This window comes from Puntigrus tetrazona, chromosome 12 (assembly GCF_018831695.1).
Source record: "Puntigrus tetrazona isolate hp1 chromosome 12, ASM1883169v1, whole genome shotgun sequence".
Taxonomy (NCBI): Eukaryota; Metazoa; Chordata; class Actinopteri; order Cypriniformes; family Cyprinidae; genus Puntigrus; species Puntigrus tetrazona.
Window position 1 is genome coordinate 6891653 of NC_056710.1, and position 16952 is coordinate 6908604.

General features: G+C 40.4%; 1 protein-coding gene across 4 annotated transcripts in view; it reads left to right on the forward strand.

Annotated features, from left to right (window-relative positions):
- The window catches only part of plxdc1 (plexin domain containing 1), a 162200-nt gene that overhangs the window by 91868 nt on the left and 53380 nt on the right, over positions 1–16952 (forward strand). For 3 of the 4 annotated variants that reach the window (XM_043253999.1, XM_043253996.1, XM_043253998.1), the window contains exons 3-5: positions 6214–6360; positions 6540–6609; positions 15398–15520. In XM_043253999.1, the coding sequence (XP_043109934.1) occupies positions 6214–6360; positions 6540–6609; positions 15398–15520 (340 nt within the window). The remainder of the gene's footprint in view (positions 1–6213; positions 6361–6539; positions 6610–15397; positions 15521–16952) is intronic. The other variant, XM_043253997.1, reaches the window with a different exon arrangement.

The window sequence follows — 16952 nt, forward strand, 5'->3', positions numbered from 1 at the left end:
GTATAAGTGCATTATTTGAGCTAATTTTAGAACAGGAGTACAGGTGACTCACATGGTCCTTACAGATGACCTGGTTCCCACTGGAACTGTGTTGGCGACCCCTGACCTAGAATATCAAAATCGACTGCAGGTAGCAGATCCTTTTCCTATCTAGCACCTAAACTCTGGAATAATCTCCCTAACTCTGTTCGGGAAGCAGACACACTCTGCCAGTTTAAATCTAGATTAAACGCACTGACACACTTTTATTATTCAAATCCATTAAAGGATTTTTAGGCTGCATTACTTAGATCCACTGGAACCGGAAACACTACTCCTAAAACACAATGTACTTGTGACATCGTAAAAAGAATGGCATCTCCGCTAATATTAGTCCGGTTTCTTTCTTAATCTGTTTCACAGTGTGTATCCAGACTAGATGGTGGATCAGAACCCAGAGATTATGTTCATCAGAGACCAGAACACCTAGATGCACTCTGTGGACCGATCATCAGATCCTGATGCATACACACACACACACACTAAGTCACTTACACTATTTGACACAGCTGCGTTTAAAATTGAACTGGAAGTTAAGTGCTGGGCGTCTGGTCAGAGTAGAACTTGCCCCAACTGAGCCTGGTTTCTCCATTCTGTATGGATGGGGTTTTGGTTTCTTGCCGCTGTCGCCTCTGGCTTGCTTTGTTGGGGACACTTAACTTCTAGTGATTATCATCGAATTGATTACATAGACCGTCTGTAATGAGGAGTCTGAAGCGTTCGGATCCATTCGCGAGCTCTTTAATGAGAATCAAACAGGCAAGGTTCGGTAACAATAGCTGAAATAACCCAGAGCAGGCAGAGTCGAAAACAGAGTCAGGCAATGGTTGAGGCAGGCAGACAGAATCAGAGTCGAGGTACAGGCAATAGGTTGATGGGTAGGTAGCAAACAATTGGCGAAACAAAAACACGAAACAAGCTCAAACACAGGAAGACAACGATAGTACAAACGCTTAGAATTACCAGCCAGAGCAAGGATAAGACTTCGCAAAGAGTTCTGGCTGGTTGCAGCTTAAATAACAGTCTTAACAAGGTACACCTGGGCAGGTAATTAGAGCTGGAAAGAGGCATGATGGGAAATGTAGTTCCGGGGACTAATATTCTGGGAAGGGTTCCCTCTGGTGGCCGTCGGAGAAAGCCACGGAGGCGCGATTCATGACAGAGCCCCCTCCCTTTGAGTGGCTCCTGGTGGCCGTTGGAGAGAGCCACAGAGGCGCGGTTCATGACACTGTCTCTGCATTTAATAACCAATTGTTCACTCTCATCATTATACATCCCTGTCATTGTATTATTCTGCTTTATACTGTTCAGTGCTTTGATGCAACCTGTGTTGTTAAAAGTGCTATATAAATAAAAATGATTGAAATTATTGAAGAAAACCGCTTTAGCCCTCTTCTAAAACGTTTTTGGGATATATGGTTTACCAGAGGACATTGTAAGCTATCGAGTAACTCAATTCACGTCCCAAGTCTGGCAAGCATTCTGCAAACATCTCGACATCAACATCAGCCTCACATCAGGTTACCAACCACAATCCAATGGCAAAGTCGAATGTTTAAACCAAGAAATTTGGTGGTACCTGCGGACATATTGCAGCCGAGAACAGAACGTATGGTCAGAATTCTTATCATGGGCAGAATATGCCCAGAACTCTCTCAAGCATTCTTCTATTGGACTTACCGTGGTCAGGATAACCATCATCCATCCCAGCTGCCGATGACTGGATCAGACGTAGTGAGAGGGTACGGGACAGTGCGCACTCCAGCAAGCCGTCAGGAGTCAAGAGATTCAGGCCAATAGACAACATTGCCCACATCCTCCCTACCAACCTGGACAATAGGTCTGGCTCTCAACGTAGGACATCAAGCTGCGGCTACCCAGCAGGAAGCTCAGCCCAAAGTATGTCGGCCCGTTTAAAATTCTACAAAGAATAATTGATACAACATACAAGCTTGAGCTTCCTGCTAACTACAGAATCTCTCCATCCTTCCATGTCTCCCTCCTGAAACCGTTGCACCCGGATGCTATCCCCGGTCAAAAGAGTCCAGATCCACTGCCTCTGCTGGACGTAGCTCTGGCGTATAAGGTGAACAAGCTGTTGGACTCAACGCAGAGGGGGTCAGCTCCAATATCTGGTGGATTGGAAAGGTTACGGACCAGAGGAGAGATCGTGAATTCCCCTCCGAGAATCACTGAGGGGTTGCTGGACCATTGGAACAGTAAACTACAGCTTAAGAGAAAAGCCCTGAAGCTCTCTCTCCAATTCAATTAACACATATCATAAACAACAAAAACCGGTCATATTAATTGCTTCAGTCAACTGCTGAGTAAGTGGCACGTACCAGTGCATGTCCAGCCTGCATACATATAAGTTATATTCAAGACAGCGTCCCAATGAGTGTCTCCACCTCTTCAGGTAAGGAAAACAGCTTGTCAATAATGCCGTGGGTGATGCGTAGTTGATTGCGCCCAACAGGCCAGGAATAAACTTTGTCCGAAATTCTGTAGGGTGCCCATTCTCAATCTTCTCAAGTAAGTCAACAATTTTAATGTTTTGCAACCTGGAGCAAGCTTCTAGGTCAATTGTTTTATGACAAAGGGCTTCATTCTCTGATTGTATTTTCACACACTTCTGCTTGACTTGAGAGAGGTGATGGTCAAAATCCGCAGTAGCATTTTCAACCTCCTTGATTCTATCCCCGAGGCTCACTAAAGATGCCTGAGTGGACGCTAAAGATGCTTCCAGATCAAATTGGTCTGTCATTGTTTTTGCTCATATTCTTTATTGCCAAAAGAATACTGCTAGATTGAGCTTCAGACTCGACACCAAACTCTGAGACTGATGCCTGTTCTGCCATCTCCAGCAGCGACTGAGTAGGAGGATCATTTAGTGGTTTATCCAATTTCTTTACCTTTCGTTTTTAGGCTTTGTCATTGTATAGATCTTTACTAATCAAAGTTAGGTAATGATAAAAGTGAAACCCAGTAATCACAAGAATGACCAAAAAATATAAAATATAGAGAGGTGCTTCACTAAAACACATCTACTCCATTCGGTACTCACTAGCAGCCCCCATATTTGTAAAGTAATACCTGGAATGCTTCATTGTTTAGTTCACAAAAAGTAATGCTTAGTCCTTGGACTTACATCTAAGTGTGTGGTCGTACGGTAAGTAGGAAAAATTCAACATTTTTAAACAGAAAATCACAGAGAAAGAAAACAATAGGTTAACAAGAAGAATTAAGAGTTATGAATATGTTAACAGGAAGAACTAGAAGAGTTAAGTTTGCATGATGTTCAAAGTAAAGTTTTATATAAATGCACTGTGAAAGTTTTAAATAAAGTGACTTTAAAAGAACGTAGTAATACAGTGTCTAAATTATGGCGTTAAACCTGTTTTAAGGGTTTTATATAAACCACCAATTGAAAAGCGCATAGTTGATTTACAGAGTTTTACAGTTTCTGCAAATGTTTTTATACATTTGCAGAAATATATAACAGTATATATAATAAAGTATAACAGTGTTATACATCTCAATATATCAAGTTATTGTTAATTTTGTAAAATGAGGGACACAAATTTTCAGTTTTTTATAATGTTCAAGATGGTGTGATCTGTAAACAGATCTGTGATCTGTTTAGTTTTCTTGATGTTCTTTTCATTAAGAGCTTGCAGTGTCTTTTTGTTCCACTTTTTTATTCTTGTCCTAAGTATAGTGTGGCAAAAGAATACAAAGTCAGTTAATTCATTTTTTCATTAGAAGGTAGATATGGACAACAAAACTGTTGCAATGTTGACACTGTAGCAATCTGTGTACCAATCCATCCTGTGTACCAATGTCATTCTTCATAATTTTTTCTCATCTCAACATGACAAATATTTGTTACTACACTTGTAATAACATTGCTACAAAACAATGTTATTACTGAGCTGGAGCAGTTAAAAGCAGTGCTCTCTTACTCTGCTCTACAAAACAGTCTGCAACACAGATTTTTTACCCAAAAAACGGCCTCTGTTTTTAGTCCTTATCTCATGTCCTGAAGAGAAGACCTTTGTTTGTTAATTCCTGTTTAAGTCATAGGGCTGCCAAGAGAAATTCTGACAAACTAAATAAAATTCCATTCTTTAAAACCAAAATGGTAATTATAGGGTTGGTTATATGGGCATTTTCTAAAAAGAGAAATACAAACATAACCAAATTCTTAGTAGAGTAGTAGATTCCAAACCACAAATACACACTTGGATCTGTTCATTCAAGCCAGCTGTAAACACTCAATTGTAAATGATGATCATTAGTGGATTTTTACCAATAATGATAATGTCTCGGTTACGTTTGTTATACCTCATTGGGACCAATCTACTTCAAGTGTATTAACATGAGCCATTAAACACTGGTAGCTCTAATCGCATCCAGCTGCAGCTGATCACAGCGTGAGTATAAATGAGCAGCAGGTGCAGCGCATAATCAGGCTTTTGCTGAGGAGCCGAGCAAGTGATCCTGCCACTCAGCACCAAAGCGATGGGGCGTGACGTTTCCATTCCCTTCTTCAGTCACATCGGATGGCCGATGAATTCCTACCAAAATGATATGGACTTCCAGTGTCCTGTGGGGGCCTCCCAAACCCCCTCATTTTGGCATAGGCCAGGGCTCAACCACAAGAAGAACCTACTGTTGATAGAGCTACCCATTTAGTAAGACTGGAACACTGGGGAATGTCCCACATACATGTGGAAGTCCAGCCTGCCCGTAGGAGGTCTCAGAACGTATACTCATATAGACAATATTTTAGTGCATATGGAAAATTTGAGGTGATTGAACCCTCTTGAGGTGGCAGAAGGTCTGCCAGGGAAACGCGGGGCTCTGAGGCTATACTGTGGAAAAACACACATGAAGTCCTCTTGGGTACTTCACATGGCTCCCAGCCCTCTACTGGTTTTCATGGATTCATCAAATGAGGGCCTGGCGCAAGATGAGGGGATAAAGGAGCTTGACAGCGTCTACTGTATAGACACTCTGGAGTAGTTCACAAACCGACCCCAAACTGGACCTCTCTGTGCCTCTACCCGTTTGAGGTGAGGATACCGTTTGTGCCTCTACCCGTTTGAGGTGAGGATACACAGGAGGATACCGTTTCCACAAGAAGGCTATAGAATCTGCAAGAAAGTTAGCACGACTCTGATTGGGCAGTCCAGGGGATCTTCTCAGGGAGAAAAACCCCACTCTGCAAACAGGCTCCAATTCAAAGCATTGACACTTCTGAATGTTTCTGAATGCGCTCTTACTTCTGAAGAGATGGTGTCAACTACCCCTTGAGGTAGGTCACTTAGAGCCTCTGCATCCCGGGGGTTTGGGAGGCTCCCACAGGACACTGGAAGTCCACGTCATTTTAGTAGGGATCCCAATTCATTGGCCATCCGACGCGACTGAAAAACGTCTAACGACTAACGTCACAGCAAAAAGTCTGAATATGTGCTGCACCTGCTGCACATTTATACTTAAGCTGTGATAAGCTGCAGCTCATGCTAATCTTCATTGGCTCGTTTTAATACACTCAAAGCAGATTGGTCTCTCGAAGCGAGACCCCAATTTGTCTGTCATCTGAAGTGACCCACTGAAAGTAAACGGAGGGAAGGTTTGACTAACACAGGCCAGTTAATCAACCAAAAATTTAAATGAAATGAAAAGAAACATGACAAACCAAGTAAAATTGTCCTGAAAAAAACCTGCAGAAAATTCTTATGAAAATGTTTTTTAATTTTTGTAAATATATATTAAAAATAAATATTCACATTATATATTAAATTAGAAGTTATTATTATTTTTTATTTTACATGGGTGATAAATGTTGGAATGATATATAGAATCTATAGAAAGAAAATGTGTTTATCTATATGTGATCTTTATATAATATAAATATCTAAAATTATTTAGAAGGAAATGAAAACAAAAGAAATCAAGATGGAGGCAAATACATTTTCCCAGCACTGTATAACAGTTGTGTAGGCTACTTATAATTAAGGCTAATCTTGTTCTGATGTACTAAATGTAAAAACAAAACAAAACAAACAAACAAAAAATGAAACGCCATGGAGTATTTTTAAGAACTATGAATTTGAGACAGTGTATTATTATTATTGACAACTTTTACATTTTACATTTTTTGTCTGTCAGCAGGACTCCCAGAGGTACTACTCCTGGCGCAGTTTTGGTCCAGGTGACAAACGAACACAGGATCTTTGGGTGGATCTTGATTCAATGCATCAAGCACCTGATCAAGGAGTGCACGCTATTCTATCCAACACACACAGACAAGCATCGGTGAGATAACCACGCAGAGATATTACGAAAATATGCCCATGACTTATATGGGCCAAATAAGCTCATTTAATTCTAGCTTGATAATTTTGTTACTTACCATTTTACCTCCCTAACTACATTTCTTTTTTACTTCTATTTTGTATTTTTTTCCTTTATCATACTTCCTGTCTTATCACCAGCGGGTGGCACTGACGTTTGACTTTCTTTTCTATGGACATCAAGTGAGACAAATCACCATAGCAACTGGAGGTATTGTATATAGACTGTTTACCTCTTTCCTCTATTAAACCATTAGGAGCATATCAAACTGGTTAGTGTTCGCCACAGACAATGAGAAAATGACAGAGATGCTTACAAGATGTTTTGTATTATCCGAGACTGGTCAGACATTTTTTCAATACTCTTCACACAGTGCTCCTAACCAAATTTTAGCACATGGCAATTTAAACAAGGCAGATGTTTTAGTCACATGCTGACCATTTTCAGCTAGCAATAGAACTAGAACTCCTTTTAAAAACAAAGAGCATATTTTGCCCTCCTACAATGTCTGCATCTATTGACACCTTTGAACCACAAAATTGAGTGAGACGGACATTGATGATCTTCTATGTCAAAAAAGACCACCCAGTCAACTATTTGATCTCAAAGTGATGTCACCATGAGCTTACAAGATACTCATGGTGTGGTCACAATGTGTGTGACAAAATAGAGCTTAAAGTGAAACCACACAGCATACTCACTGTGTGCTCATACTAGGTTCACAATTTAAGTTCACAACACACTCACTGTATGCTCATACTGTGGTCAGTGTGAGGTTACTGTCCACTCATCATGCGCTCATATTGTAAGCACAAGGTGGACAAAGGTGGTGACATTGTTTTAATGCCCAGGGAATCTTACAATCAAGAGGTGCAACACCAAATCTATTTGTGCCAATTTAAATGGGGATCCTACTCCTATAAGAAAGAAAAGTTTCCAGGTTACACATATAACCATATTTCCTCAAAATTTTGATAAATATCGATACAACACTTTATGGGGATGCCCTACTGCTGCGTGTCGGCTCTAAATACGTGTGCAATCAGTCCAATGAGAGGATGGGACATCATGGGCGGGTGATGTCATTGGCCAGGAAATTTTGGCGTGCAACCAGCTTGAGCTTCTTACTGTCATGAGACAAGCACTGACAGTGAAGCTAGAAGTGTGGCCACAAGATGCAGTGTCTCTTTCCCTTTAGGAGCAATGGTTACATGTGTAACCTGGAGACTTTTCTCTTAGGGAGCTTTGAACTGCATTGCAGGCGAGAAAACAGAAGAGCCCAGAGTGACTCAAAGGTCTAACCCATAGACACAAACAAAGGTGGAGGCATGGATCACCCTAAAGCATTGCAAAGTTTTTGTATAGAGACACCTGATAAAAAGGCCTTAGAGGCCACCACACTCCTAGTTGAATGAGCCTTGACTCTTAGATGAGCAGGAAGGCCAGAGGACTAATAGGCAACATTAATAGCATCCAAAATTTATCTACTTAGGGTCTGTTTAGTATCTAGAAAACCCCTCTTAGGAGGATCAAAACAAACAAGTAACTGGTCTGCCTTACACCACAGGGCAGCTCTGTGGACATATGTGTCCAGTGCTGTGGTGGGACCGTAGGGACCTTTGGAATGTACCTCACTCTGTGGGTACAGAAAGACCTTGCCATGCCTGGCGCAAAATCCAGATGAGAAGGGGCCACTGAGAGGGTCTGAAGATCTCCTACTGTCTAAGAGGATAATGATAACAGCAACATTGTCTTTAGAGTTAGGTGGCGATCTGATATCTCTTCGATGGGCTCGAATTGAAACCCTTCGCTCCAACACTTGCTGCAAGAAAGTCAGCACGACTCTGATTGGGCAATTCTGCATATCTTCTCTTTAAAATGAACACCATGCGATGAACAGGCTCCACTTCAAAGCATAGGCACATCTTGTAGACGTGCTCTTGCTGAAGATATGGTGTTAACTACCTTTTGGGGTAAGAAGAACCAAAGAATCTAGAACAAGGGAAACACAAGGCTAGGCTAACTTTAAACGAACAATGCAACATGCAGGTGAGAGGCCTGCTTCACAATTTATAAAACAGGAAGTAGCAGCAGAGGAAGTGATCACAGGTCATCCAGAGGTAAGGGCTCCCTCTGATGGCTTTGTGTAACATAGCCCCCCTCCTAGGAGCACCTCCTTGCACTTAAGAAAACAAAAACAAAACAGTTCTGTGATAGGAGGTAGAACACGGGGAACACGATGGGCCAGGTCCATGTGGGGATACAGGGGCTTGCCGCAGAGGATGCCCACCAGGGCGGATTGGGCGGATCAGATGCCCACCAGTGCGGATCGGGCAGACCAGATGAGTTGGACACCCACCAGGGCAGATCAAGCGAGTTGGACGCCCACCATGGCGGATCAAGCGAGTTGGACACCCACCAGGGCGGATCAGATGAGTTGGACGCCCACTAGGGCAGATCGGGCCGATCAGGCGAGTCGGACGCCCACCAGGGCCGATCAGGCAGCTTGGAAACCTCGGCCAGTAACTGGGACCTAAGAAGGGACGAGACACAAAATCCGTGGCCCCAAAGACCAAGACTTGGCCGGATGAATCTTCACAGACACCCCCGTTGCTGTGGCTGGGCTGGACAGGAGTTCACAAGCAGCCTCCTTAGTCTTGAATGGACAGAATGAGGGCTCACAGGTGTCCTCCATAGCAGTGACTGAACTGGATGATAATTCACAGGTGGCTCTTTTAGCAGGGAAGGAACAGGGTGAGCGTTCATAGAAGGCTTCTATACTTTTAGCAGGTCTGGTCAATGAGTCACAGACGGCCTTCACAGCCGGTACAGGGATGCAGGGCGAACGTTCATAAGTGGCTCCCATAGCCATGACTTGACAGGACAAGAATGACCTGATGACCTTCACAACCGTAGCTGGGAAAACTGAAGATTCATCAATAGTCTCTTTAGCCATATCTGAGCTGGGAGGAAGGTTCATAAGCGATCTCTAAGACTTTGACTGAATTTGCTGTGGACCCGTACTCAGTCTCTGTGGCCGAGAGTGGGCAGGCAGAGGGCTTCGGCATAACTGATACCCACTCTGGAGGTTCTACAGCAGATGGCCATCTTGGGCAGTGGCTCTGGGAAGGCGGCCATTACAGGAGTCGATGTGGTGTCCTCTTCCTCCGCAATACACAGCGTGAATGCTGACCCCACAATCACTAAAGCAAACTCCACAAACTGTGCAAGTGACCCACGTGGACCCTCACAAATAAGTTGTGTTTTGAGTGGCTGATTTATTTATTTATAGTGGCTGAGTGGCCCAACAAACAGTCCGGTAAGTCTGAGAGGTAAGCCAGGTCCAGATATTCTTGGGTATAGTCCTCAAGTGTTCGGGTGCCATGCTTGAGGGTTAGTAAAGACATTGCAAGGCACATACCTGGCCATGGTTCAGGTGAAAGGCTGCTGGATCCTGGTTTGATGTTGCATTCTGTCAAGATTGAGGAGTCTGAGGCATTTGCAGGCTTTTATTGGATGAAGGCATGGTCAAAGCAGGCAGACGCGGAAACACAGCAAACAGGAGTATAGGAGGCAAGGCAACAACAGAATCCAAAAAAACAGGCAGAGGTCGGGTCAGGCAGCAAACAATCAAAGAATCAAAGGCAGGCAGGGTCAAAACCAAAGGATATAGAACAAGGGAAACACAAGGCTAGGCTAACTTTATACAAACAATGCAACATGCAGCTGAGGGGCCTGCTTCACAATTTATAGTCTCAAAACAGGAAGTAGCAGCAGAGGAAGTGATCACAGGTCATCCAGAGGTAAGGGTTCCCTCTGCTGTCTTATTCTTAATATACTTTGAACCAAGTCTTTTGAGCAGAAGGAGGGGAGGCAGAAAGGGTAGAGGTGAAAAGGGGTGTCGTAAACAACGGGGAGAGAAGGTGTTGTTTGCTTTTCTTGAAATGCTTTGTTCCTTTGGAGATACTTTCTGAGAATAGTTTTATTGCATGAAAGGTTTTTTGTTTCAATAAATGAATTCACTCCTTATAGTCCTTCCCTGGTCCCTTTGGCCAAACTCTGAATGGTGCCTATGGGACCATGAGGAGAAGACCTCGGTCCGATGTCTACATCCAAAGTCTTGTCAGAGCAGGCTGCACTGGTTGAGGGTGTGTGAGGGCAGAGTGGTCAACTGAAAGAACAGCATTAAAGCAAATAATGCAGGAATCAAATCAGTGATATGTACAGTCTCTTTAAGCATTGGTGTTCCGTGCTGCCGCAGTCTCTGGTCAGGTGTGTGACCACCTGCACTGGCTGTGGTGATATTCAGCCTGCAGGATTACTTCATGTACCAGGTCCGTTGAGTTGTTCAAATGTGAGTTGAAATCATTCTTCTATTCTGGAGAGGCGTCCTCTCCAGTACATTCATTTGACCTGCTGCAAAACTTTCAGTCACCTTCCCATAGAAGGTGTGTCTTACAGAATTTTGGCAGATCTCCATAAATGAAGGAATCATTTAGATTGTCCGTTAAATGCAAGGCATCTAAACAACTCCAGAGTAATCAAGCAATAACTGAACACCGACTTGGGTGATGTTATGGGATAAAAAGGGGTTAAACAAAAGTTCACAAAGCAGCAATCTTCTGTGCAAGTGGTAAACAGAGTCTCCATTTCTCTGAATCGCTTATTTAATGGACAGGTCTTATTTGGCTTCCAGATTATATACTATCACTAAATGTTATAATTTGGATTAAGGTTCTTGGTCTGAGTGAATAAAAGGGAAGTAACAAAATCAATATAAGCAGTATGTTTACTAGTGGTATGGAAAATTAATATATAACACATAATTAAATGTAGAAATTTCATATTTCCATCATACAATTGCCTATAGCAATTGTTTCATTTTAAAGCATTAATGCAAACAAAGTCAATAGAAAGAGATTTAAAATCTCTAGTTCAGTTTTTTAATTCTTTCTCTTTGCATTTGACGTGCAGGCCAGTCACACTTGATAACTACAAGCCCCCCAGCTTGCAACAATGCCAATGATTGGTGTTTTTTCCTAGGACCTTAACCTTTATGTATGGAACTATATGTAATGCAATGAATTTGAATTCTTTAAATAATTTAGACCTGGAGGCTTTTATGCTCAATACCAGGTAAATGTGTCATGTTGTTGCAATAATAAAGGTTTGCATTATTGTGTGACAGTTTGTATATAGGAGATGGGTGATTTCTAGCCTACATAATTTGTGTTGTGTAATTTAGAGCCAGTGCTACACTGGGGTTCATGGAATTATGTATTCAGTGGTCTTGGTCTTCTATGAGGTGTGAATGACCCCTTGTGGAGTCTCCACACCTATCTACTTGGTGTAAATTGGTGTAGGTGTGACCAGGCATCCTTGTGGAATTTATTCCCCAGGGTTGGCAACAGTCAATCTGAAAAAGAAACAGACAGAGAGAAACTGCAAAATTTTGAGCCTTTTTACAAATAGTTTGAAGACTGGTGGGTCTTGATTTCCTTGTAATAGCCACGGCCAAGCAGTTATTCTGGTGGATTGCATACCATCAGAAGCAAATTTGTTTTAGCTTACAAAGACATAACACAATCATGATCATGTCTCTATGACTTAGGATTTTCTGCCTGACTTTTACATTACACACAACTTTAATAACATATCCAGTAAAATTAGCTTTTTGATCAGATTTCATATCTGCTGTCATTTCCAGGGATGAGTGGTTTAGTTTGCCAATACTTGCACCCCTTTGTTTGTGGTTTTGTTGCAAGAAGAAAGACAAACAATAGTTTGGGGGTTGGACAATCCCAGAGCAAATGCAAATGGAACAAATGCATGTTGTTTTGATTCTTTTCATGCTGTTTGTCTGTTTGCCTAAAAACAATTTAAATTATTTTTGTCCAAACTATAAGCTGCATTTGTTAAGACTAACGTTTGAAAAAAACTTTTGTCTAGCCAAATATTGTCATTGAATTTGATTGATAAATGGCTTAAGCAAGCAATTGAAAAGATAAAATCTGCTAAATCAGTTAAATCACAATCCAAAGCATCTCAAAAACCTCCCTATGTGTGTTGCACTACCTTCAATATTTAAAGATTAAGTCTATTGTCAATAAGCACAGGGTAAGTTCAAACAGAAGCGTTTTAATGACGTAACTGAGGAAGAGGCATTCAGCCGATAACACAAACATGGAAGGAATCTTCACACAGGAGTAAAGTCAGCAACACAAGACATAAGTTCTTTCCTTATAAATTGGAATATCATTCCAAGAGATCCCTTGGCAGGCAGGCAGACAAGAAGATGAGCAACAGGTAAGTGTGCGACCTTGAGAATAGCCACGTCGAGTGAATGGTAGGAATGGGTTATGAAGGTGTGCTGGTGAGTGATTACAGGTGCGGGCAATTAGTAATCTGGGGATTGTGATCGGGACCATGTGACCGGCTTGGACGACGACAGTGCTGATGTGACAAAATGTTAAAATTGATAGTTCTTAATTGTAATGTAATGTTTAATGGCTATAGTCAATAGTTATGTAAGGGTCCCCCTTTTTCTGAAGAACAGAATCCAGAGGCCCTGGCCGAAGGTTATTGTGCGTTCGGTCTTTTCCTTGCGTTTCTTTAAAATCACTTATATTTATTAATCTTTTGCTATTCCAACACGACACATCTGGGCTAGTCCAGGTCTTAGTCAGCGGCTACCCCGTAGGTCGCTTACCTAGCAGCAATTTCCTCAGTATTTTTTATGCGTAATAAGTAATAGCATGCTAAGCCAGTTTGGTGACCAGAAGTCAAGATCTCAAAAACGTGCCTCTGGCTTCATCCATTGATCGTTGATTTGACTCACCCTAGCACACCAACAATGCGGAAAACCTCAGAAGTCACTAACCTACTAGAAAAGTTATTTCAGACAATATTATAATTTAAACAAGATTAACGTTTATTTTGCCAAGCAAGAATAGTTTCCAAATTGGTTAAATTTATTAACATTTGCACAACTGATCAGCAGTACAAAAATAACACAAAATAAAACAAAAAGGTCATTATACCTGGTCTTTAGAAAGTACATAGTGTGGTGTATGGAGACAGAAGCGCACCTTGCTCTGTTTTGTCACTTTCCTTATATACTCAGAACAGACAAAGAGAATCCAAATTTAGTTGTAAAAACCTTTTGGTGTTTAGGTTCCCATGCTCCAGTGTCACATCTGGCTGGAACACTTTCAGAGACCCAAAAGGAGAACACACCCCCTTTTCCACAAAACACAGTTCTACCAAGTGATCTTTTCCATAATATAAGTGATTACTGGGAAATTGAGACCAATTTACCAATCGCACTGAGAGCTTTCAAATGAGACCAAACATGAAAGTGAAGAACAATAGGTTCATAAGACACATGACATATAATGCCTTATTCCTAATGAACTTTAAGCCAAGTCTTTTGGGCAGAAGGAGGGGAAGCAGGAAGAGCAGAGGTGAGGAGGGTGCCATAAAGCAACAGGGAGGGAGGGTGTTGTTTAATCTCTTTTTGAAGTCCTTTTGTTCCTTTGGATATCCCTTCTTGGGTTAGTGTTTTTGCATTACAGGTTTTTGATTTAGCTCCTTACAGTTAAATATTAGGGGAAATTATTTTATAGGGAAATCGGTATTGCTGGGTAAAGTATATTTAAAATATATTTAGAAACTTTAAAGCAAGGTGGGATTAATCGTGAATAATTTCAGAAAAATGTGTGAATAATTAGCCATTAACTTTTAAATACATCATTATGCATTAAATATGAGCATAGTGTTTGTCATGAAAGACTGGCTGATCAATGTGCTACTTCATTTTTCACCAATTTGGTAAGAAGCTAAGTTCATAAATGGAGAAACTGTGACAAGGATTGACAGGCCAGTTTGCAGTGACGGTGAGTAACAAGTACGACAGAGCAGACAGTTAAATACTCAGATATGTGTCGTGATAGTATGTGCAAAAGCTTGTCTACTATTCTACTACACATTCAAATGCTTTGGGGGGTTTTTTCACCATAAAAGTACATACTTTAAGGGCATAGTATAAGAGGTACATTGGAATGCAGCATCTGTTTCCTTTTACGGGTATGCAGTAGTTGCAAAAGCTCCCTGTAAAAGGGGAAAAGAAAAAACACCTATGTTGATGCCATCACCGGCTATCTCAGCTCTTTGTTGCTTCCTCTGATGGAGCTCTCCATGGTACAGAATGTGTTCAGTTCAAGGTGTTGAAAATGTATGTAACCAGTTAAAAAACAAACAAAAAATACTTCCTGTTAGAATCTTAAATTATTGCAATGCAAGACATTTGCATGGAAAAGAGTTGTATTGAGAAGTATTAAGACAAAAGTAATAATTGTAAATAACTGTAAAATATTTAAGAAAAGTAAATGTGTGCAAATTATTTAAGTAGATATGATTTTGATTATGGTTGTGTCTGAGTGATGCAGTGTTAACATTACTTTATATATATATATATATATATATATATATATATATATATATATATATATATATATATATATATATATATATATATATATATATATATATAGAGCCATCTCTCTAATCAGTGTATTTTTTACAGTGGCCTAAAGCACATTCTCATTCTGTGACAAAATTAGCTACATAAGTTTAAAAAAGGAAGCATTTGGTATTGTGGAGTAAAAAGGTTATAATGTTCTCTATACATTATATTGGACCGCTGGTTTAAAATGTAAACAGAAGAGAGGTTTAGCTTTAGGCATTTTAATTGAAGCATGTTTAGCTTAGCTAGTTAATGGAAAGCTATCTGCTGGCATCAGTAACTGCATTCACCTGCTTCTCAGATATTCTTAAGTTTTGAAAATGGGTCTTAATGAATCTGAAAGTGTCTATTAATTATGATGCACAAAATATTAATTGTAAATAACACAGTCATTTTGTGAAACACAATCCAAAAACAATATAGCCTTTTTCAAGGAAATGTGTCTTATACTTGAACTGTTATTATTTTTTATAGGGTTTATTTTCACTGGAGAGATAACACACCGCATGCTGACAGCGACGCAGTATATTGCTCCACTCATGGCAAACTTTGACCCCAGTTTTTCTAAAAACTCCACTGTGAAGTATCTGGACAATGGTGAGTTCAGCTGCACTAATGCATAAAACATCTGTATTAAAAATAGTTGCATTAAAAATAGCAAATGTGCAGATTGTGCTATGATGCAGGTATGGCAAGAAGATTCCATGTGGATTTAAATGCAGCAGTTTACTTTAGTTACAAACAAAGCAAAGATTCAAAAACATGCAATGTAGGAGCAGAAGAAAATGCAATAAATTTGCACACGATAAAATGAAAATGTTGGACAATGAATTAGGAAAGTGTTATAAACATAGAATTAACAGGTATAAATATACAGATACATGAGAAAAATAAACAAGATTATGCACAGTATCAGTAAATATGGAAACAAATTAACACGTAGGAATTAGTACACAGGAAACAGTAAACAAACTGAAGCCGAAACAAATCCTGGAAAAGTTGGAGCCAAGGGCTTGAAAGACAAATGGAGCTAGTGGGAGTGAAGACCAAAGAGCAGCCCAGTGGAGCCCAATGAGTGGAAGGCTAAGGTTCTTAATCTACGCTTGATCTATGGCCTATAGTCTAGGCCCCAAGGAGTAATACTTAATTAGGAGGACAAGGAAGACCCAGAGATTTTGACAGAACCAGCAAAGGGGACAGAGCCAGGAAGCTGGAGTAAGAGGGAGTAATCAGTCTTGTTGAGGAGGCATCTGTCAGAGACGGAGCGCTAGACGAGAATGCTATAAACATAAATCTTTTAATCTTTCCAAACACAAAATAAAAAAATATAGGTACCAATAGGCAGGCAGAACATAAACCACAAGTATTAACCACAACGATCGGACAAACTGAATACAAATACACTGGACTTAAATACACACAGGAAATCACTAAATTAACTAGAAAAAGGTGAACACACTAAGACAATTAACTGAAACAAAAAGTAGGGTACAGAGAGCATATGGCATAAGACAAAAACAAAAACAAAAGAGTCCAAGACGTGACAGCATCAGCTAATGACTGTTACATTCATTTACAGACGTGGACAAAATTGTTGGTACCCTTTGGTCAATGAAAGAAAAACTCACAATGGTCACAGAAATAACTTTAATCTGACAAAAGTAATAATAAATAAAATTCTATAAATGTTAACCAATGAAAGTCAGACATTGTTTTTCAACCATGCTTCAACAGAATTATTAAAAAAAAATAAACTCACGAAACAGGCATGGACAAAAATGATGGTACCCCTAGAAAACACTGAAAATAATGTGACCAAAGGGACATGTTAATTCAAGGTGTGTCCACTAATTAGCATCACAGGTGTCTACAACCTTGTAATCAGCCATTGGGCCTATATATATGGCTCCAGGTAATCACTGTGTTGTTTGGTGATATGGTGTGTACCACACTCGACATGGACCAGAGGAAGCAAAGGAAAGAGTTGTCTCAAGAGATCAGAAAGAAAATTATAGACAAGCATGTTAAA